The sequence below is a fragment of the Amia ocellicauda genome, chromosome 22 (assembly GCF_036373705.1).
Source record: "Amia ocellicauda isolate fAmiCal2 chromosome 22, fAmiCal2.hap1, whole genome shotgun sequence".
NCBI lineage: Eukaryota > Metazoa > Chordata > Actinopteri > Amiiformes > Amiidae > Amia > Amia ocellicauda.
Window position 1 is genome coordinate 14,129,608 of NC_089871.1, and position 24,530 is coordinate 14,154,137.

A 24,530-nucleotide genomic window follows, 5' to 3' on the forward strand; every position below is an offset into this window, starting at 1 on the left:
TCAATACAAATACAGGGCCTAGTATACAAACAAAAAGAAACTGCTAAGGGGTTTGAAGTTAGTAGGATCTTTTATTTATTTGTTTATGATTATTATTTTCTCCAATATCAGGTCCTCATCTGCCGCAATTACCGCGGGGATGTGGACATGTCTGAGATCGAGCACTTTATGCCAATTCTCATGGACAAGGAGGAGGAAGGCACCCTGTCCCCCATCCTAGCCCACGGAGGGGTCCGCTTCATGTGGATCAAACACAACAACCTGTATCGTATCCTTTCGGCTGTCTGAACTGGGGACAACAGTATAGCTGCCATTTTTCACATGAGCGTAAAAGAGCACGGGCCTCCGAGACTCAGGTCCTCAGCTATGAAGGTCTTATTTGAGTGTATATAGCGTATATATAGCAATATGATTTGCTGTTTGACTTCTCTGGGTGTCGGGAGGCGGGTCTGTTGAGAAACGTGGCTCTGTCCAGGATTCCAGTCGTTTCCCTTAACAAGAGTCTTCTCAGTTGTCGCAACGTCCAAGAAAAATGCCTGTGTCTCGTTGGTGTTTTCCTTTCTCTACAAGATTGTACAGGTGAGCAGCATTTTATGATTTCATCCCTGATTCAGATACTGGTTTGGTAAGCGTATAGGTATTATGCCCTTATGATACGCTTAATTTTAAAACACCATCTGCTTTCCAACACAAATAATGAGTCCTACAAAACAGGAAATGCAGCTTTCAGAGCTGTCCAGAGTGCGACATGACTTTACATGCTAATTCCACAGGTGCTGCTCCCTTTAGATTTACATCTTCATTGAGAAGGAGTTCTTGCATTGCACATTAGAGATCTAAAAATCCTCTAAGGCTTCAAACGGTTTGAATTCTCTCTCTGTCCATGTTTGTCAACAAGTAGTGATGTGCATTATACAACAGTCCACTGCTGGAGCATCATACGCAGGTGACTTATATTATAGCCACCGTTATTCCCTGGCTTTCGCCCTCAGGCAGAAATTCTCACTCCTGGGTCTGGAGAGCCACTGGCCTGCAGGGTGTATATGTAGAATGAAGGAAGTGGTGTGTGAAAACCTGGAAACATTGGTAGTTTAGAACAATTAAGTCATTCAGTGGCTTCAATTGGGCGATTTAAACTGTGTCAGGTGAAAAATGGAAGATAAACGGTGTCAGTCATGCTTATCATTGGCATTGGCGTCCTCGGTCTCCTCTGCTGACAACAGGCTGTTGTGTTTTGAAGGTTTTCTCCGAGTACTTCAAGGAGTTGGAGGAGGAGAGTATCCGAGATAATTTTGTCATCATCTATGAACTCATGGATGAGCTGATGGACTTCGGATATCCTCAGACTACGGACAGCAAAATTCTGCAGGAGTGAGTTTGTGTGTTGTGATGTGTTTGTCTGCGTACGTCTTAAAGTTGTGTAAGAAAGTTGCTAACTTCCTTAAGTTGCTGCCATCATCCTTAGTCACTCTGTCGGAGTAGGACGGTTCTCCTCATTTGTGTTCTTGGTGTTTGTTTGTACGTGTGTTCAGGTACATCACCCAGGAAGGTCACAAACTGGACACGGGAGCGCCTCGCCCCCCCGCCACCGTCACCAACGCAGTGTCCTGGAGGTCAGAGGGCATCAAGTACAGGAAAAACGAAGTCTTCCTGGACGTCATTGAATCCGTCAATCTCCTGGTAAGAAGCAAAATCGAGATGTTGGCAGTGACTCTACTGACCTCATCTTAGTTTTGAAATACATTTTAAACAGTCAAACTCCTCAAAAGTTGATCCTGGGGAGCAGAATTGGATTTTATGTGTCGTGATAACCAGGCTTGTCTCCTCAGGTCAGTGCCAATGGGAACGTGCTGCGGAGTGAGATCGTGGGCTCCATCAAGATGCGCGTGTTCCTGTCCGGGATGCCCGAGCTGCGTCTGGGCCTCAATGACAAGGTCCTGTTCGAGAACACGGGCAGTGAGTTTCTCTGAGGTTTTCACGACGTTTATAATGGTGGCACAACTCTGAATAAAAAACAAAAAAAAATGCGTTTGTCCCCGGGCCTCCTCTCAGCTGTGTGCCTGTGTTTCCGCCAGGAGGAAAGAGCAAGTCCGTGGAGCTGGAGGATGTGAAATTCCACCAGTGCGTGCGCCTGTCCCGCTTTGAGAATGACCGCACCATCTCCTTCATCCCCCCCGACGGAGAGTTCGAGCTCATGTCCTACCGCCTCAACACACACGTAAGCTCTCCCTTGATCACACTGCAGAGCCCTCGCCTGAAGAGGTTACTGTGGGGGGTGAAATCTGGCTGTCAGAGGCCTTCTTCCGCTCTTCTTTTATTAGGATATCCGGGTTCTAGACTAACTTTTTCCAATAGTGGCACCAGTGCTACTGACATTTTCAGTTGGTGGCACCAGTACATAATTTGGTCACACCAGTTTTTCACCAGTGCGTGACGATAATAACAGGTTGTGTCCCATTATGTACCTGCAAACCATACAGAACCAGGGTAATGACTAGCCATCTTATACCCCTTTTCCACTGTCATATCCAAGCCGTGCTGGAACCAGGCTGGCGCACTGGCACTTTTGTCGAGCCGACACGGAACCAGGCCCTTGAATTTTCGGGGGAGGAGTTGACTGAACTTGTAATCACGTAGCGTCGGTCTACACCATTACTAGATTTAAGCATGTCTTGCCTCTTTTCATGGTCGGTGCGTCGTTGGTCAGACAAGTTTTTAATGCTTAGTGTGGCTTATTATTAGGGCTGCTTCCATTAATCGATTAATTGGGTCTATTATTGATTGACTGGCGATTTATACGGTTAACACTAGATTCACCGACATTTCGAACTACATACAAGAGTCAAAACCCGCTAATTTTAACCGATAGCTCTTTAAACGCTGTGGTATAGTAATGTAAGGCTAACGATCATATAAAACTAGCACAAATGGAGCAGGTATTTAAATGTAAATATGAACATTAAACATTAAAATGAGTGGTATAAATAACATCAAAGTGCTTTTTTTTTTTTTTTTTTTTTTTTTTTTTTTTAATGCATACGCTGCATAGTCAAAACAAATGAATGAAACAAGTGTTTATTTGTGGCGTAATCACTATGTCCACTCAATCTGACTACAGTTGTAAGAAGACACTTGCAATGCTGTACAATGCGTGTGTTTTTCAAGTACATGAAAGACTGTAGACTGTAGGTGAGGTAGAGATTGTGACTTGATTTACGTTTATGCAGCTAAATCCCAGTGGCATATTTAATACATATTTCTTTGAAAAGTCACGAACGGGTATGCACAGTGTATTCAGGAACACAGAGCAATTCAAATTAAATCAGTCAAACTGACCAGCCCTGCGCTTCTAGTGTTAAATGATAAAGGCGAATCACGCAAGAGATCACACCAGAGCGCTACAGTACAGTATCTGCGCACGACTGCTGGGTTACAGTCGCTAAAGGGAAAACTACAGTCTAGCTTTGGATTCAAACTGGAATCGTAAGGAAACATTGAGGACAAAGGAAAGGTTTTCCGTTTCAATGCTTTTCTTACAAGGGCAGTGTGAGTACTTTACAGTATTATTTTTGAGCAGAACATCTGTTTGCTGTAGCGATTTATAATTTAGTTTACTGATTCTATTTATTTATTATTTATTTAATATACATTCTTATTTTTTTACCATTCCCATTGTTATACTGTAATTTCATTTTATTAAAGTATTAATGTGTGACAACCACTTAAAGACTTACACTTATTTTAATAAGTGCCTGTTTAATCTACCGATTTAATCAACTAATGCCCATTGATTAAACGATCAAATATTTTAATCGACTGACAGCCCTATTTATTGTGCTTACAAGATAATAATAAGTTGTACCAATTTGATGTAACACAATCAATATCGGCTTCAGGTTAAACCCAATGTAGTACAACATGAAGCGCTTTCAACCTTAAGCGCAACACACGGCTGGCTACAATAGGGCTTAACAAGACACTTATGCTTTAATATCACAATTTAAACATCAATCTTTGGTGTGTCAGCCTGGGTGGTGTCAGTCATGTAATTTGTGAATTTTGGATATCAATGGTTACATTTTATGTACAGTAAGCTACATTAAGCGATGTCTATATTAAGCATTTTAGACTCCCGTTAAAAGCTAATATTTATTTTCACAATGTTATATAGCATACAGTTCGATTATATAGCTCTGGAAGAAAAAGAGAATATTTTTTCAGAGCTGTATTTATACATAATTATTATATGAATGTACTGTTTCAATGCATGCTGGAATACTCCATATTATCACGGTTCAATGACTACCTAAACAATACTATAGCCTAACAAATAGAATTTAAATTCAGTCATTACAGTCTTTCATATGTTTTTGTCACATTTGAGAATGTTTGAATGTATGTCTTTGCAGCTTCACTATTATAGTTTGGTAGCCAGACCAGATGGTCTAAAGCTAAATTACGAGAATAACCATACTCTCAAGATCCTCCATTGTTGTCATCTGAAAAACCCGACTGTCTTTCAGCAGCACTGTCATGATTTTTTTTTAGACATTGATTTGGATAGATAGATAGATAGTACTGAGACTGGTCAAATAAAGTGGAAAATGTATTTATTGCGGATTTCAAAGTGTCAGTCTGCCATGTTACTTTGTGAGATGGGCTGACATGGCTAGTAAAACATACAATTGATAAATGTTCTCCATAAATAATATTAAACAATCGATTATCAGCAGCAGTTGGTTGAGATTGTGTTTTTGGTGTGCATTTTGTTATACAATCAAATGGAATAAGAAGGAAACCAAACAACGGTGATGACCCAGATATGCTTTTGTAAGTGTTATAAAGAGTCTGACTCTGAAATACACTTTTTAGATTCAAATAAATATTTAAATGAATGATGTGTAAATGACTTGCATTTTTTTAAAGTTACAAACATGTGCTCTCTATGATGTTGTGTGTGGGCCACAACATAACTGCCAAAAATGCCAACTTATTGACATTGTTGATGTTGACTTTGTGCGTCTTTAATGCTGATTGCATTGCATTGCTCCTTGTTTTAAACACGATTATTCCAGGGGAGCCTAATACCCAATCACATTATCAAAGCCTTGGAGCCCAAAAAAGTATCCCGTCCTGTCATAACAATGTTAAAAATACTAAAACTAAAACCTAAAATGATAAAAAATAAGGTTAATATAAAAAGGGGAAGAATGCTCAAATGTATTTTCCTGTTTAATGCGCTGTGAGGAGTCACACTTGGCAGGACACTTTATTCTCGCAGCTCTTGCTCATGGACTGGCCGTAATCACACATCTCGATTTAGTGTATTTGACAGAAAAAGCCGCTTTGAACCCGGGATATTGCGCTTTTCAGAGCTCAGGGACTGTGAAGCTCCTTGTCTGTGCTTCACATCTCTATCAGAATGTGTTACACTGTTTCTCACACTTCGTCCGAGTGACTTTTTCTTAATATGTTCTGTGACACCATATGGCTTGGCTCGTACTTGTGCTGTATAGTTGCAAAGGCTCTAGTGAAGATAGATTGGAAAACCCCTCAAACTACAGCACACGTGACTAGGCATGTTGGCCCGTGTCCTCGTTGGTATTACTGCTGTCCAGAAAGTGACTCTGTTTTGGGTTTGTCTGGCAGGTGAAACCGCTGATCTGGATCGAGTCGGTGATCGAGAAGCATTCACACAGCCGCATCGAGTACATGATCAAGGTATGTACGATTGTCCTTGTGCTTGGTTGGGGGGGGGTGCCTGAGCTGTCCTGTCGTGTGACGCTGTAAGTGGTGGGGGGGATTGAAAGGAGACGGCTGTCAGTTACCGTTTCCAGACCTCTCTAAGACCCAACTTGATTATAATTATTATTAATTTATTTAGTTCATTAGTTCATTTTTAGTAATTCTTAGTCTTGAGTAGTCACTGGGGAGGAGATTTATGACAGCTGTCAATAATACTTTTTAATCAATATGATGCAGACTAATTATTTAATCTATTAATACAGAGGTATACAAAGATATAGCAGTATGCATGTTAACTTTGATACATTTACACTACAGTGCCTATAAAGGGTGAATAATTTACCTTTACAAACCTATTCTGTCATGTATTTGTAATAAGTATGTTCTTTGTAGGGCCCAACGGATATATTGGAGTACAGATATTATCGACCGATATTGGACTTATCGGTATCGGCACATATTCCACTGATAATGCACCGATACATTTTCTCAAACTATTTGCTAAATATTTCTTTCAAATTACCATAAAATCCTTCGTCAGACTTTAGACAAAAAACAAATACATGTTTGTTTGATTTTACAATCGTTATTATATTTATTTATAGCATAGTTGTGGTGGTGTGGTGTGGTGCTTTAGTTTTCCACTGGAAGCTTCCGACTCCACAGTGATTCTCAGCACAACGGCGCCACGGGCGCTACTGAGCACCAGGATGAAACAAACACACACCCGTTGAGAAACACGGCTTATTAACCAATACATGTTTAACTAAAACCCTCATAACCAACAGAAAGTGTTTTTGAAAGCTGTGTGGCATTTGAGTTTCCATGGTTTTGGTTAGTGCTTGTTCTCATCCTGACTGAAGATTGCTGTATACTATGGCATACAGGCGCATTTGTACTGAAAGGTTAATTAAATCGCTTCTCAAAATTCACAATAGCAATTAAAATCTAGAAAAACAGTAAATGTTTGCTGAAGATGTTGACTGGATATCAGGAAACAAAAACTGTCTCCAAATTAAAAGCAAGCCCAAAATCACAGAGAACAATCTAAAGAAAATGAGCGAAAAAAGCACCTCTCGGAAAATGTTGGAGAAAATGTCCTGTATAGTTTCAGTTCATAAAACTATTTCAAATCCTACATTGTGTTTTGGCTGTGATTCGTAATACTCTTAACATATGCAGTAAATACAAAAGACAAAAAAAACTGAGCTCCCTCTTGGGAGAGAATGCAGCTGTGCTGTGCGTCCTGCACTACAACCTGCTACTGTTGGATCTGCAGTATTGAGGACTGAGGAGGACTTGTGAACCTGAGGAGAAACTCACGCGTGTAAAATGCCAATATAAGCTAGCACTTAACACCAGATAGCACTTAATACTATCTTATTATTTGCTCTAAAGTATATAACATGTACATTTTTCTATTTATATGTGAAATTGTTCTCATACCTTGGTATATTTCTAATGTATAGAACATGCATATTTTTATATTTTTTCTTTTATTCTCCCTTATTCTAATGTTTTTCATTTTTGATGTTTGATTTGTGGTTATTTATGATGAAAAGTAATGTTAACTTAAAGTTTATTATTCAAATGTGAAAATCCTGCCTTCAGTGCATATTTTTCACAATTTCTCTGAGAGCCTAATTTGAGGGATCTGTGCTAGAAAAAATGCGTTTTGCATGCTAACCAAAAAAATAAGTAGTTTGTAGTAGGAAATTTGGATCCCCAATTATCGGTATTGGATCTTTAAAAAACAGTATCGGTCGGGCTCTATTTCTTTGCAATACATGTAATTTATGCATAGTATGTAAATGTTTACATAACCTATGTCTATCCTGTAACAATCCCCCAACCTCTCTCTCTCTCACAGGCTAAGAGTCAGTTTAAAAGACGATCAACGGCCAACAACGTTGAAATTCACATTCCAGTCCCCAACGATGCCGACTCGCCAAAATTCAAGACCACCGTGGGCAGTGTCAAGTGGGTGCCTGAGAACAGCGAGATCGTGTGGTCCATCAAGTCATTCCCGGTAAGAACCTCCTGCTTGCTGCGCAGCATGGCGACGCCAGGGCCGAATGAAACTACTGCTGAAATGGATTTAAGGAACTCCTCTTTCTTAGTGGATTCGCTGTGATTTCTCTTCAGATTTCTGAAACGTATGTCATCTAATATTTACTTTCTCCCTGTTGCCCGGTTTATACGTACAGTGTCCTCTCCTGAGATTTTACCAGCCAGTCCTCGGAGGTGTTTGTTTGCCACGGCTGTACAACCACTCCTTCATTGATTGGTTGATCTGAGCCCGTATTCATAAAGCGTCTGAGAGTGATAAATCAGTCCTAAGTGCATGAAATATCTGAGAGTGAGGTCAATTTGGTCCTACTTTTACTCTCCTTCAGCAGAGATACGGGTGGTGACAATGTTGCGGTGTCTGGCCACAGGGAAAATGTAACAGTGATGGTTTAGGACCATCACAGCCTTCAATAAGCAGGATTTTCCCACTACAGTGCACAATTATCCCCAAAAAAAAATGCATTCATAATCAATGATTGTGTATGTAATCAATGCTAGCCTATATCATCAAAGGTTTTGCATTACACCGATTCTATATCCGAATATTCTTCAACACGAATAATAGAAAAAAATAAACCATAAAATGAATTAAAAATGATCCACTCATACAAAGCATATTCATAATAAACTGTATGTGCAGTGACGTATGTATGTTAACTTTAATTAGTATTTTATTCAATACAGAAAAACTGTCTTGTCGGGTCTAAAACCCAATTACCTATGTACGACCGAAGGATAAATAGTGTTAAATTTAAGATGTTCGCCACCAGTTAATCTAGCATTTTAGTTCCGTATAGCACGTTAACGTCGCTGTAATGAAGGAATGAGGGGAAAACACATTATTTTGTGTAAAATTATAAACCAATAAAAGGCTGAGTTAGCTTCACATATTCCTTTTTTGCACTTCTGCTTGTCTACATGTGATCTCGCGTTTTTTTTGTTTTTCCAAAATGAAGAAAAAACATCACAGCGAGCCGTATTCTAACCTAAACCGCTGTGAAAATTTGCTTAAAGTTTTTCCTAGGATTGGATCCTACTCCCAGTAGGTGTGAGAGACTTTGACTATCTTCTACCTCCTACTCTGAGCGAGGAGTAATCTTACACCTAAACTTTTAGCGTGATTCCTAGGAGTAATTCTGAGATGTTTTATGCATACGGGCCCTGGTCCTTTAACACTAGAAGCTCTGACATTTCGAACTACATACAAGAGCCAAAACTGGTAATTTTAATCGATAGCTCTTTAACAGCTGTGGTATAATAATGACGGGCAAACAATGGTATACAACTCGGAAGTTTTATTCATGGACATCAAATTCAACATTTACATTGCACAAATGTAGTATTTAATTGGAAATATTAACATAAAACATAACAATTATTGGTATAAATAACATCAAACACATACATTGCACAGTCAAAACATAAATAACTATTTACAATGAGCAGGAAGCTAAATAACTACATGCAATAAGCAAATGAAACGTGTAAACATGAATATTCGAATAATGCTCAAACTATTTTATTCCCAAAAATTATTGCATTTATAAAAATGCAATAATTTTTGGGAATAAAATAGTTTTAGCATTATTCGAATATTCATGTTATTATTACACTCCATGTATGATCAGGTTTATTTGCAATGTAATCGCTCTGTGTCCAGTACAGTTGTAAGAATACACATGAAAGACTGTAGACCGGTAGAGATCGCCACTTGAGCATGAGACAAGTATTGTAAAGGGCATTTGGGATTATGTGTTATATTTGATTTATTATGTATTTAAATGACCGGTCAAAATAACCGATTTGGCTATTCTAGGTATTTATGTTTGTGTTTATGCAGCTAAAATGCAAAACCGCTAACGGGTATGCACAACGTATTCAGGAGCATGGAGTCATTCAAATTTGAATAACCAAATCTGTCAAACTGATGTGTTAAAGGCCTGTGGTCACATTGATCGAGAAACTTGAGTGCATTGCTTTTAGGGATATTCAATAGTGCAGCTACTAACCTTTCATGTTTTAATTGCTAAGCTATGTGCTTGTGATAACATTTACTTCTGTAGAAGTAACACAAGGAAGATACTGATAAAGTCATACTGACAGAGCTGCGGTCATTTAAAAGCACGTTGCCCTGCTTCCTTCTTCCAGGGAGGCAAGGAATACCTGATGAGGGCCCACTTCGGGCTGCCCAGCGTGGAGGCGGAGGACAAGGAAGGGAAGCCCCCCATCAGCGTCAAGTTCGAGATCCCCTACTTCACCACCTCAGGAATCCAGGTCAGTGGCGCGCTGCCTCCGCCAGCCACTTGAGGGCGCTGGATGCTTGGGAATGGAATAGAGTGGTGTGCCAGTGCAATGACGGGGGATCATCACGCTGTTTAAGTCGACCTTGAGGCTACATCGTGTGTAGTGAAGCCCTTCACTTCTGTGAATATGTCAAGTCATAAGTACATCCTAACTGTAATAAATAGTATAAATATGTATTAAACACACAAACACTCGGAAATGTGACTGATCCAGCATCTCTTCATACAGTTTACATCACTTTCCGCACATCATTTTCACAGTGCCTCACAACCACGTGAAACACATCATGGAACATTTGAATTAGGATGTTTCTAGACTCTCTAGACCCCCTCTGTTCAGTGCGCTTCTACACCCTTTCCAGTTTCAAAGACAGACCCCTGTTCAGTTCGGCTGAGCATCTCTCCCAATAGTCTGTCCCAGAGCAGCTATAGGCCTGTGCTAAAATTGTGACTAGTTGGCAGCATGTCCTGCGTGGCGCACACGGCCAGCTGACCAGGATATGCTTGTGTCTGCTTAGTTCGGTGCTTGGTGTTTTGTCACGGGTGTGATAACAGAAAGCGAATCCAATAAGTTGTGGTCTAGGCAGTGTGCATGGCAGGCCACCCCAGGCCCTGCGAGTGTGAGGCTTGTGTTGTGGGCGGCTGGGAGGAGCTTGCAAACCAAACTGTACCACGCTTGTGGACAGGTAGAGGTGGCAGAGCGTGCTGCCCTCTCTGTGCCACCTTGTGGGGAGGAGGATGTTGCCCTGCTGTGGTTTCACTCTACTGCTCCGTGTCAGTGTTTGCACGGCTGCAGCGTCAACAACAAGATGAGCGAGCAATATGGGTTCAGGTGCAGTTCAGAGTGCAGTGGAGGGATCATCCTGGGCCTCTCAATCTGTGGAGAAAAACCCAGAGGCCTTTCACAGCTTGTACTCATTTCTGCTATCTGCAAAGGAAAAGGTTGTTTTAGCATTTGTCCTCCCTACTCTCTCTCCCCTCTTACAAGTGTCATTTTGTTTCTGAACTGTAAGGAGAGAGACAAGTGTCACAGCACTCAAAAATGAAAGGAAAGAAAACAAGCAGCAAAATATTCCTTTAAAGTAGGCCGTTTAAACGCATACACACAAAACAGTGTTGTTTTGCAGGAGAGAAACCGTCCCGTTACAGTGCTGCTTTGTGCCCTCCGAGTCCAGATCCGAATTCCTCTCGTTCGAGGCCTGTTGCCCCTGCTTTGAAGTGGAAGCAAAACTCTTCACTCCCGACTGCCTGAATGAAACCTAAAAACCAAAACAAACAAGAAAGGACCACTATGAAAAATGTTTGGGCAGTAATGGTGTGTGCTAGAGATCTCAGACCCCGTCGTACGAGTCTCGGGAGCTGCATGTTGATTTAAGGTACAGCGGTGCCAAGACCGTGTGTGTGTGTGTGTGATAGCATTTGACAGTTGTATTTACCTCAGGAGTTGTTTAAATACTTGCCCAGGACCTTTCAAGTTGGGCGCTGTAGCCAAATTACCCAGAGGCCCTGGTCTCTCAAGGTGTCAAAGACCTGACAGCGTCATGGGGGGGTAAACGGAATGTATTTTGAGAAGTTTAATTCCCTGGTTGTAAAATGTGTTTTTTCATTTTCTTTTTAAAAACAAATTCATCTGGGCAGCTTGAAAAGGCTAACAGGGCTTCCCTTTATATTTGGTTTAATCTCTGCTGTAATATCTGAAAAGTTAATTAATACCCTTAAGTAAAACATACTATAATTACAGTCAAGTAACATGATTAATTACCGTTCTTGCCTCAAAGATTTGGCCGCGACTGTGAATTCCTTAAAAAAAAAAAAAAAAAAAAAAAATCCTTTTTGATTTATATGAACAAGGCCTATCGCTTTATTCCTTTTTTCTTTTATTCCCCCCCACTAACCGTGTACCCGTAGGATGTCATTGCACAGCTGTCTTTATTGTAGTTTTATGGGTGGTTTATATTTAGGGAAGATGTACAAATATTTCCAGATTTAAATTATGAACACTGATCTGTAATGAGAGAGAGATTTAGTTTAGTAGATTTCGATTTATTTTTCAGGCATCCATACAATATAGGGCATTTCACATGGAACTGAAACACGAAAAACCGCAGATACTCCCATTAAAAACCTAATTTCTCATCAAATGAGGAAGTTTTATTAGGAATAGAAAAGTCAGTTATAAGTATTACCTGGGGTAGTAGAACAGTCAGTAGAACACAAAAACGTTCTGTGCTCATTCTATTTGTGGGTAATGGCTGCAATCCAGGCTTCAAAGCAATTTTAATTTGATTGTTACTTTTTCAGTGTACTAATATGATTAGTTAGTTTCAGGTTTGGGCGTTACAACATCATCCCAACTGCAATTTAAAACGGCTTACTAAGCTCAGTATTCGTCGTGCATCCTGTTTTAAATGATGACTAACAAATTGAATGTAACTGGTGTCGTTCTGAGCTGGGCTGCTCCGAGAGGTGAGGGGCTTAACGTCAGTGTTTTCTGTGTAGAAACGATATTTTAACTACACAAATATCACATCCTGAGGCACGCATACCGATTGTCATTCGATATTTAGATTTCTGTGGGAAACGCAAGAAGCGGTGATGTTAAAACAAAAAGTGAAATGTGACTTGAGTTGGTTGCGAGTGGCACGATGAGAAGATCCTTTAAATCCCGACACTTGGCACTTTGCGGGCCCCAGGCTTGAGGTCTGCCACGCGTAGCAACTCCGCTTCACAATTTCAGACCTGTCAAAACACTGGCACTTAGTTGGACTTTCACATTTTATGGATGAGTGTACACAGATCTGCAGGACCATTTCACAAAACTGTATTGGCCCAGTGTGTGCGTGTGTGTGAGTCTGTGAGTCTGTGTGTAAAACGAGTCCTGCGCACATGTGCACAGTTTGTGGTGCAGCAAATTCACGAGCAGTTGTTGTCAACTTTCCAGCACTGTTGAGAGATGAAAGACGACTCTTTTATCACCTTGCTGTTATCGTGCTTTCATCACCAGTACGGCACAATTTCACACTGCCTACTCGTCCGGATCATGTCAGATGCACCTTTTGTCGTTGTACTGTGTATTTTGTATGCCAATGGAATTATATTTAAATTGGTTTCTGTGTGAGATACTGTACTTCTGCCTGACTTCTGAGTCATTTATCACATCGTGTTGAACTCTGTTGAGCCTCGCTACTAAAGAAACGTTTGCAAGTCTCCTTTTATGTGTGCCTCACAGTTGTGCCGTTTGAGGAGAGGTGTGAGACAAATCGGTAGCACATCATTGTCTTTTTACTACTAAGGCTTGCAAAATCATTTACTCTGGAATGGGACATACAACGTAAGCGGGGGTGGTGATGGGTATGTTCATGGGCACGCTGCTGGGGTTCTGGGTAACTGCGCCATGTGCTCCTCTCTGGTGTTTTTTTTTTTTTTTTTCTGTCTACCCTGCAGCCTGTTATAGGCCTTGATGTTTCCATTAAATGCTCATTAAAAGAGCCCGCTGACTGCTCTTATTACAGGGCACAGGCCGAACATGTCCAGCCGCTAGTGTGCCGGGCCGCCGTGTGCTCCTATTCGAGTTACAGAAGAAGAAGAAGGAGAAAAAAAGGCACTATGTAATCAGCTTCTTAATTAGATGCGTCGTATATCAAAGTTTGTATTTTATTATACCACTAAGTGCAGGGGCAGAAGCGTATTAAGCATGTAAAATACACCCCAGAGTCCTCGCTGCTGCCAATGTAGAGGGAAGTTGTTCGGGGCAATTATGCTGTAGTACAAGGGGGGCTTACGTGCTTTTGTAGCTGGGGGAGGGGGAGGGAAGCCACATCACGGGCTTTTTCCCTTTCTTGATCGTGCCCCTTTGTAGGCAGCACTTTGCATTAGACTGATCTCTGTGAACAGGATGTGCACTCACTCTCGCTGGCCTGTTTGGCAGGGCTGTAATGGAGCTGCCTGCTTGGGAGTTTTGTGCTGCTAAAACTTTATACCTGTTTTTGGCAACAAAGAAAAATTAAATAAAAGGGCATTGGTGTCTTGCAATAAAGTCTAAACCACTCCGATCCCGTTTTACAGCACCCCTCTGCTTAGTGTTGTGCCGCCCCTTGGCTCAGGTGGACGACTTTTTCTGTAGATAAGTGTAGATGTATTACTTCTCGGGGGGGGGTGGGGGGAAACCATTGCATCCTTGTTTCCCAGAAGTAGAAAATTCTGCTTAATTTGGGACTTTCAGCTTCAAAATCGATTCTGAATGACTTCATCAGAGTTTAAAAAACTCGGAGGCACTGGTATTGCATTGGCATTACCCTAACACACAGGGGGATGTTTGGGAAGTGCTATTCCTCCCATTAAACTCGATTTTATAGGTTCAAAGTATGTTTTATGTCACTCTCTCATCGCCTTGCAGAACATCTATTTTGTACTATTGCTACAACAGTGCGGACAGTGTTTGAAAAGCTGGGTGTAAAACATCATCTTTCAGTCGACTTTTGGCACCGCATTAAAGACTCATCTAGTGGATGCAGAAGTTACGATGCAAGGGCGAGAATCGCTGACACACAGTCGCTCTCCTGGGTTGGAGAAGCCCGGAGTGGCGGAGAAGCCTCACAGCTGTCTCTACTATCCTGACTGCTTTTCCTAGAAGCACCGTCTTTGTCGCCAGGGAAATGGTGCCAAGCACTTCTGGCACTAACCTCTCGCATGCTGCGTTCGCTTCTGCTGCAGCGAGCAGGCTTGAACAGTAATGAAAGGACTGCAGCCGATTTATAAATAAAGGATTGGACTGATATAGAACACACTGCCTGCAGGACCAAACCTTGCAAGCCAGGGCGGCCATCTGTGTAGGAACACTCTTACTTATAGACATTTTTTTTTTCTTCTATATATGTGATATTATAATAGCTTTCACTTTAATCAGACGAAACGTCGACCGCAGCTCTAGAAGTGTACAGTAGGAGTCGAAAGCTATTTCGGTGTCATTCTCCCGTTGAACCTCTTCAACCTTTCTTCGGCTGCGGGCCAGAAACGTAAATACAAACGCCAACGACAACAACAAAACAAAACAAGAAAAAGAAGAATGAAAAGGCATGCATTTTTGACTGCTAGGTTGTCTGTAGTCGAGACAAACCCCAAAACCTATCGCTGCCACTTCAAACGTGGACGCCAACGACAGCATGACAGTTCTAAGCGTTAATTAAAGTCCATTTTTGGAACAAATGGCGAAGATGGATTTTATTTTAATTCTTGGGTCACTGAGGGTTACCGCACACGTGTGTATGTCTATTATAGGTATACTGCACATGCTGTATACATTGGTGTAGATGTAAGTTATTTTTATTTTTATTTTTTACTGTTATGGCTTTCTTGAATAATTTTTCAAATTTTTGGATACAAATTTAAATTGATTTTTATACATGTCATGAAACAACCCTCGTCTCTGCAATAGACCAGATTAAAGATGAAAGAATTTAGAGATAGATATTACCGCTATCTTAAAAATTTAAAGATTCAATCACCAAAGGGTTGTGTGTGTGCTGGTCCTCGATGACTGAATTTGTCAGATTAATTATTCCGTTAGATGTATCTAAATACAATATTTGATATTTTACAGTTGGTCTAAAAGTGCATTTGATTAAAGGTTTACAGTGAGGGAAAAAAGTATTTGATCCCCTGCTGATTTTGTATGTTTGCCCACTGACAAAGAAATGATCAGTCTATAATTTTAATGGTAGGTGTATTTTAACAGTGAGAGACAGAATAACAACAAAAAAATCCAGAAAAACGCATTTCAAAAAAGTTATACATTGATTTGCATGTTAATGAGGGAAATAAGTATTTGACCCCTTCGACTTAGTACTTGGTGGCAAAACCCTTGTTGACAATCACAGAGGTCAGACGTTTCTTGTAGTTGGCCACCAGGTTTGCACACATCTCAGGAGGGATTTTGTCCCACTCCTCTTTGCAGATCCTCTCCAAGTCATTAAGGTTTCGAGGCTGACGTTTGGCAACTCGAACCTTCAGCTCCTTCCACAGATTTTCTATGGGATTAAGGTCTGGAGACTGGCTAGGCCACTCCAGGACCTTAATGTGCTTCTTCTTGAGCCGCTCCTTTGTTGCCTTGGCTGTGTGTTTTGGGTCATTGTCATGCTGGAATACCCATCCACGACCCATTTTCAATGCCCTGGCTGAGGGAAGGAGGTTCTCACCCTAGATTTGACGGTACATGGCCCCGTCCATCGTCCCTTTGATGCGGTGCAGTTGTCCTGTCCCCTTAGCAGAAAAACACCCCCAAAGCATAATGTTTCCACCTCCATGTTTGACGGTGGGAATGGTGTTCTTGGGGTCATTCCTCCTCCTCCAAACACGGCGACTTGAGTTGATGCCAAAGAGCTCGATTTTGGTCTCATCTGACCACAACACTTTCACCCAGGTCTCCTCTGAATCATTCAGATGTTCATTGGCAAACTTCAGACGGGCCTGTACATGTGCTTTCTTGAGCAGGGGGACCTTGTGGGCGCTGCAGGATTTTAGTCCTTCACGGCGTACTGTGTTACCAATTGTTTTCTTGGTGACTATGGTCCCAGCTGCCTTGAGATCATTAACAAGATCCTCCCCTGTAGTTCTGGGCTGATTCCTCACCGTTCTCATGATCATTGAAACTCCACGAGGTGAGATCTTGCATGGAGCCCCAGAGCGAAGGAGACTGACAGTTATTTTATGTTTCTTCCATTTGCGAATAATCGCACCAACCGATGGTCTTGTAGCCCATTCCAGCCTTGTGTAGGTCTACAATCTTGTCCCTGACATCCTTGGACAGCTCTTTGGTCTTGGCCATGGTGGAGAGTTTGGAATCTGATTGATTGATTGCTTCTGTGGACAGGTGTCTTTTATACAGGTAACGAGCTGAGATTAGGAGCACTCCCTTTAAGAGAGTGCTCCTAATCTCAGCTCGTTACCTGTATAAAAGACACCTGGGAGCCAGAAATCTTGCAGATTGATAGGGGATCAAATACTTATTTCCCTCATTAACATGCAAATCAATTTATAACTTTTTTGAAATGCGTTTTTCTGGATTTTTTGTTGTTATTCTGTCTCTCACTGTTAAAATACACCTACCATTAAAATTATAGACTGATCATTTCTTTGTCAGTGGGCAAACATACAAAATCAGCAGGGGATCAAATAATTTTTTCCCTCACTGTAGTTGCTTATAAAATATCCTGGGGCCTGATTGGTGTTTAAATGTATCTAGATTATTAAACAATTAGACCAATTAAGCCATTGAGGAGTTTGCTGGAAGGAAAACCAGCATCATTCACACGGCCCTCCAGGGACTGAGTTTGAGACCCCTGGGCTACGGGGATGCAAATCTTCATTCTGATGTTGAAAAGCTAGTTCTGTAGAGATGATTCAAAGTTAGATCAGTAATTCTACAGGTATTCACACTAACTTAGTCTCAGCAAGAAACTCTCTTAGATATTCAGTGCCTTATATCAATTACTGAGTTTAATTTCCCCAGCAGTTGGTTAGTTCAGTGGTTGTCAACCCTGCTCCTGGAGGACCCCTACCCTGCAGGTTTTTGTTCCAACCAAGCTCTCAATTACTTAAATGAACCCTTAAATTATGTAATCATTTGCTTACATTTGAGTTTTTAAATTGTGTAACTGATAAAAAGTTAGTTCCTTAATAAGAAGTTGCTTATATGATTTTAAACTTAAAACACCTAATGTTTAAAATAAGTAAAAGGCTCTGATTTAGGACATTATTAGTTAAATTAAGGGCTCAATTAAGTTATTGAGAGCTCAGTTGGAACAAAAACCTGCAGTGACCCACTGGGTTAGTTTTAATAGTAAAACCCAAAATAAAGTACAATTACAAGTCCTGACTGACCCTTGAGAAGAATATTATTCACACCTTTAGTGTGTGCCTTTTGCCCAGAGTGATGGTTGACATTACTAGTTACATAAAACATACATCAATTAAAGGCATTGATCATTCCACATGTCAAGAGTCTGTCTCCCGTTTGGGGCAACCTATGAACGTATAATTCTGTTGTATTTAGCAACAGGACATTAAAAGCTATAACTGTTCTGATCTGATCTCCCCCTCGGGTTTTCGGTACCAGGCCAAGAACATGGGTGTTACACTTGCACGCCTCACCTCCAGCGGTCGAGTGTAAACTGCAGATGCACGCCTGCGATGCCTCAAGGTAGCCAACATGCTTGCTAAGCGAAAATATTTTGGTGCGTCGCGTTGAGGTGGCGGCGCTGCAAGGCGGTGAGAGTGCGGCTGGCCATCCGCATGTCAAGGGCGAGGGATCGTGCTCTTCTGGCAGGGACGGCTGCTGCTGTGCCGGGTAATGAGAGGGCGTCCAGCGCCACACTGCCCTCAGCGGCCCGACTTTTGCCTTTCTTGGCTGATTCCATCTTTTTCTCCTCAGCGGCTGGAACATGGAATTAGCCTTTCGAAGGAGGCCGCTCATTTTAGTAGGAATGTCTAGACTGCGCTGCGAACCGGTCTCAGTCAGCACAGTTGAACAGGAGTACAGTGGGCTGGGTCCTGACTGAAGTTCTCGCCTTTTTAGCTTTGTTGTTTTTTTGGCGTCTAGTTTCTTTACTTCAGCTGCAGGTTGTATAAAAGTAACAACAAGGGTGTCATTTAGTGGCCTACACCCACGCACATGCCAGGCCTGTCTGCCTCTGTGGACAACCCTTTGTTGCATAGATTTGATTTGCTTTCATCCCAAATATACAAATTATGGCACTTCATTTCAAGTGCAAAAATAACAATTATTTGACTCTGCTACCTCACAAACTTTCCAACTATGTAGAATCAGTTGATGTTTTACAACAAGGTCTAATTTTTCCCCCACACTTTTCCCGTTTTAGATGAATTGTTGCACTCCGAATGTCTATAAACCCCAGACTGCAGTTTTTGGTTTGACTGTGGATTTATTGCAGTCTCTTAATCTTCTGTTGACGTACAGTTGTTGTTTTTAAAAGGGGGAATTTTTGGTACTTTTTAATATACATTTTAATGTTTTTCCTTGGCTGTGGAAGTGTAGTGCTGTGCCAGAAGGGCCCTGTTAAAAAGACCCAGCTATCTGGATGGGCTTTAGCAGGATAAATAAAAACGGTATGCTTCCTCCCTTTGAACTATGCCTGCCAAATACAGAATACAGAGAGGGTGTATGTACCAAAATGTCTCCAGTAGTAAGGTAGGAGTCCATATGGTCTCTGAAGCCAGTCAATAATACTCTTTCTAATCATGTTCAAAGATCTTACTTTACCCAAGGAGACCAAATGCACTCCTTGTCAGTGGATGTTTGTGTCTTGAAGAAGTGACTTTATTACAGGGTGTATAGGGCACTATTTTTACAGGCAGGGGGTTGATGTTTTATTTACAGTCTTCCCTTTTTTGAGACGGTGCATCTGCACTGTTTCAGCTGCTCTTCTTGCAAGATTTTCTGAGAAAAGAACGGTATCATGTTGTGCAACACCGAGCGATGTTGTGATCGATGCAACAGTCCCCTGTGTAATTAATACAATACACCAGATCGAAAGAAATAAGAACAAACAACGCTGCACTTTTTTTCTTGCACAATGTTTGTCAATTCTAAACCAATCTTGGGGTCACTGAATCACCCTTTTACTGGGAATTTGTTTCCCCCCACATGGATTTTCTTTTCATTTGCCTCCATTTAACCTCCAGATTTCACAACAATCTTGCAATGCTTTATTATTATCAATCTCCAATTGTGTGTTTATGTATAAATGTTTATATGTATTTAAACGTGTACATAGAGTATTTAAAACTATATTCTACTACACACAATTACGCAATGAATAATGTTGTCGTTTCGTAACAGTGAAAGCTGAAAAACAGTGAAATGCTATACAGTAGTGGAAGGCACCATTTCCCTAATTTGTATTAATATCTGCTGTTTCTTAACCACTTCTCTATAAACTGTTTTTCTTATTGAAAATGTGTGAAAGTTTCTCAGGGTCTGAACCTACCGATTGGCATAGTCACTTTTGGAGCACATCTTAAATTAGATCGGCTTGGTTTTCGCACACACGCTTTGCCCTGTGTTAGTTTTCAAAATGTTTTCCGGGTGTTGCTTAAGGCCTCCGTTCGAAATCGCATCTAAAGTGAGAGCTGTCTTGTCAGCTGAAATGAATCTCAAATTGGTGAGGGAAGGAGTTCATTAATCCTTTAAATGGGTCACATCTTTTTACGTTTTCACGTTGCACTCTTAGCATGGTAAATTCTAGACAAAATGTAAAAAGTCTTGTCTCTGCAATCAGTTTGAAGTATCCATCCCAGAATGTTCCGTTGTAATGGTCACCCAGTGAGTCTGCAGTTGGGAGGATTTGTGAGGTCACAAATGGTGCAGGTAGTTACTGTAACAATAAGAGCCAACATTGCAAAAGCATGAGTAGTAGGTGAGGGCAGTATTTTAGTTTTAACTTTGATCCCTGCATTGGTACAATCTCTGTATACCCCAAACAGATAACTCCTCTCCTCTTTTATAATATTGGGAGGGGGTGTAGTCAACCAAGGACCCTTCTGCACACACTATTTATAATCACTATACGTTTCTCATCATCTAAAGGATATAAATTATGATTGTATTTTATTTTACCACACATGGCCGGAATCTTCATTGCTTTTTTACCGGAAGTAATTAATCCTGACAACTGTGCTGCCAGAAGGCTTGGAATACTGACTGCATTTTGTGGGCCATATTCATCAGGCAATTCAAAATTATTTAATTACGACCTTGATCGAGTGTAATTTCTTTTTTTATTGCATCACTTTGCCATTGCGCTTACAAGCAATGGCAAGCGGACACGTGCTTTATAACCTGTATATATGTATTCAATCGATGTAATCTCAGAGAATCTTAAAGCAACTTATTGGGCAATTTGCTCGCTTTGGCCCAGTGGTACAGCTTCCCTGCAAACCGAAAAAAAAGGGCAACGCTCCGCTGCCAACACACTAATGTGACCACTTCCTCTTTCGTGTTTTTATAGCGCATATATACACAAAACTAGTTTGTCACAGTACATTACCTCTATTGTAATTACAATATCTAATATTTACTTTTCAAAGTAAGCAGTGAAGATTCCCAGGCACACACTATTATTATTAAGTTATTTAGAACATGCCTTTATCCAAAGCACCTTATGCTGTTTAACCACTAACTACCACATGTCTGAGTTATGTTATTGTAATAGTGTGTATATTAAAATTCATCCACACAATAGTGAGCAGAACTAAGGTATATCAAGGAATGTTACCGTGTAAAGGGAGTCTCTCTCTGGGAGTTGCGACCTGAATTCCCGGTGACGCAGTACTGACACGCTGCTGTTTTTCTTGCAGGTGCGTTACCTGAAGATCATTGAGAAGAGCGGGTACCAGGCGTTGCCGTGGGTACGGTACATCACCCAGAATGGAGGTAAGGTGGCCCTTGTTCTAGCTAAAGAAAATATCTTAAGATTAAATAAGATGTACGATTGCTTGCGGAGAGCCCAGAGGAAAGGAAGATTACATTTTTTGAGAGAGTTCGTTTCTGAATCCTGTCAGGTTATCTTTGCAGATGGATGTCGAATGTGCATCTTGGCGTGATTAGGGGGGAAGGAAATCCCCGACGGCAACATTTTTGTTGGCCGTGCTTGTCCACTTGTCTCGGCCAGAACAAATGGCTGTTGCATGAATAATGTGCTTGAAAAATGCAAGCAATGTGCACCAGGCCAGTTTATTAATTCTTTTTGATATCAACAAAAGGAAAGCATAAATCCCAGCAGACGCACTTTGATTTGAAGGAAGTTCAGGGGCTAATCTCAACCCTAATGAATCTCCTATGTCTGTTTTACATTTGCCAGGTCAGGCCAGTGCTCTAGTTTGCATTTGAGTTGAGTGTGCCTTTCAGTTTTCAGTTGTATGGCAACATCTAGCCAAATGACTCAAACTTCAAACCTAAAGTTTGACATAAATTCCGTTCCCCCAAATTATGTATGCCCGGCTCCATAGGCCGATCCGAGTATTGGCGTTTTTTAGAAGGTGTGACTCAAGGCTGAACCACATTAATATCCGAGATAATATCAGAAAACAAAAGCCATGCCTTTTCACAAATGAAAGAAATGAGATCCAATCCACGCTGTTGCACAACTGTGAATGAATGAAGAATGTATCCTCAGCGGGGGGGGGTGACTCTCTACTGGGTGACTAACTAAAGGCCAAAAACACGGAGTCAGGCCTCCAGTGTGAGGACCTATGGGCTGAGAGAGCAGCCTGTGCCAGTATTTTGGAGCAGTTTAGTGATGGAAGATGACTAATGTTAGCAGCCCATAGGGATTCCACAAGTATGCGTTTGCTTCCAAGTGTCACTGTTTGCTCTTGTTTGCGATGGTAGACATACTGAAAATGATTTGAACAGTGAAGGTGAAGAATTTGGGCGATAAAAAGAAGGGTTGTCAGTGGCTGCTTTGTTATTTTGATTGGATCTGATGAGCATTGAGAGCTTTAGTGACCCACGCACAGTTCAAAAGTATCTTACGGTGTTGTTTTGTGGCGTGTTCTGGATACACGTAACATTTTTTATTAAATGACTAAAATCTCGATTTATTGCTCGTTGCATTATGTTTGCTGTCTTGTGATTTACTGTGTGAGTCACCATTAGAGAGCTCCTCTTTGCAATTCCTGTTGTCAACAGTCCTGCATTGTTAGAGGCACTCTCCCAGCGAGTTTTCTTGTTGTCATGATTAACGTACCATTTATTGAAACAAAGCGGAGCGAACCGTGTGTCGAGTGTAAAAGAGTGAGACAAACACAGAGTGAATAAATCGCCGGGTAAATATAACTCCAATCAAAAGCAGAAGTCATACAACCACACTGTGTAACAACAGTGTTGCTAGTATTACTGCGACGACATCCATACCAATTACAGCGCACGGCATAAATACACATTAAAAAGTAACAGTGTTTCGGCTACAAGGGCCGCTATAAATGCAGGTGTCTGCGGACTGCGACCGAGCCAAAGCCACGAGTCTCTTTAGCCATGGATCAAAACACATCAAGTCTACATAAACAGCCCGTCTGATTTTAAAGTATAAAATTGGATGAGAAGGGATGCGTTTCCATCTGTACTCCAACCTAATCACTCCCTTCACCGACTGATCCAAACAAATCTCTTCTCTCAGGCTTTCTTGACCCTGAAATTTTATTATTTTTAATATTGTCACATATTGTGATTTTACTTGTATTCAGCCACAAACTACAGTATTCAATATTGTGCATATGTGTGTGTGAGTATGTATTTTGTTTTTTTCACCCCTTACAGATGTCAATCCTAAAAATAGTCTAATCTGATTAATCCAGATTAGTAGAATTGATTTTGTTGTTTCCCCACCTACCACCGAGCGAGAGAGAGAGATCAAAGTAACTATTTATAATTAGAATCTTGCTCTTGCTCTTTTCTTCTGTGATCTCCAGTGTTTTATGAAACTGCGTTTGCAGGTTTTGGATCTTATACAGGAAAAGGTGTGTTTTGTTGTTGTTTTTTTAGGCACTTTTACGTTGCCCTGCGGTACCATGACTTTGAGATAGTGCCTACCACAAAAATGTGTTGTGTAGTACAGATTTGACAGTTTCAAGGATTAGTAGCCATTAGTGATTTATACATTAGCTTTCACAGTGGCAGGCCTCCCTTTCATACAGAACATATTATTGTATCGTGGTCTAACAGTAACGAACCACTAAGTGTGTTCAATTGAACCTGCATGTCTTCTGTCTTTGTACTGAGTGTCTCCAACTGGGAGCAGTGAAATGTAATTTGGCTCATTTGCGCTCCCAGCATTGAAGTTGACAAAAAGTTTTGAAATCCATTCAAGTATTTAAGCTGCAACAGCAACATTTTAAAAATATGACCCACAGACGAAGGAAAAAAAAAAAAAAAAAGTATTTTATGATAAATGCTTTGGCTGTGTGTCGACATTAGAATTTTCTTTTTGCTGGTTTTAAATGATAAGGCACACGCAACAGTTTCCCCCAAAAAAGAAAAAAAAAATACCTTAAACTGTTAAAAATACACATGGACGTCCATTTATACAAGCCTAGCAATAAAAAAAACAAAAATCCATCTCTGGTTTGCTAATGTGTAGGTTCGTTAGGCCACTTGAAAGGAATTGTCAGATTTGCAGAAACATTTTTATTTTTTTCTCTCTCTCTCTCTCTCTCTCTTGTCGTCGTTGTTTTGCCACTGCAATTACATGCCCGACGTGCAGATAGGAGGGCTGGGAGTGCGTGTGGAAAGTGTGGGGTCTGAAGTGTGGGGCAGTGACGCCACTCCTGGGCCCTGTGGTTTCTGCGAATTCCTCTGGGTCTTTCTTGTGGACTGTGGCGAACTGATGACATGGTGTC

The 24,530-nt window shown here is 41.0% G+C and overlaps 1 protein-coding gene across 2 annotated transcripts in view; it reads left to right on the forward strand.

Annotated features, from left to right (window-relative positions):
- LOC136717840 (AP-1 complex subunit mu-1) overlaps positions 1-24,530 on the forward strand; it is a 31,673-nt gene that overhangs the window by 1,763 nt on the left and 5,380 nt on the right. Inside the window, exons 2-11 of one of the 2 annotated variants that reach the window (XM_066695378.1) lie at positions 112-268; positions 512-579; positions 1,241-1,371; positions 1,533-1,680; positions 1,830-1,956; positions 2,076-2,218; positions 5,650-5,721; positions 7,616-7,774; positions 9,964-10,089; positions 21,492-21,567. In XM_066695378.1, the coding sequence (XP_066551475.1) occupies positions 112-268; positions 512-579; positions 1,241-1,371; positions 1,533-1,680; positions 1,830-1,956; positions 2,076-2,218; positions 5,650-5,721; positions 7,616-7,774; positions 9,964-10,089; positions 21,492-21,567 (1,207 nt within the window). The remainder of the gene's footprint in view (positions 1-111; positions 269-511; positions 580-1,240; positions 1,372-1,532; positions 1,681-1,829; positions 1,957-2,075; positions 2,219-5,649; positions 5,722-7,615; positions 7,775-9,963; positions 10,090-21,491; positions 21,568-24,530) is intronic. The other variant, XM_066695379.1, reaches the window with a different exon arrangement.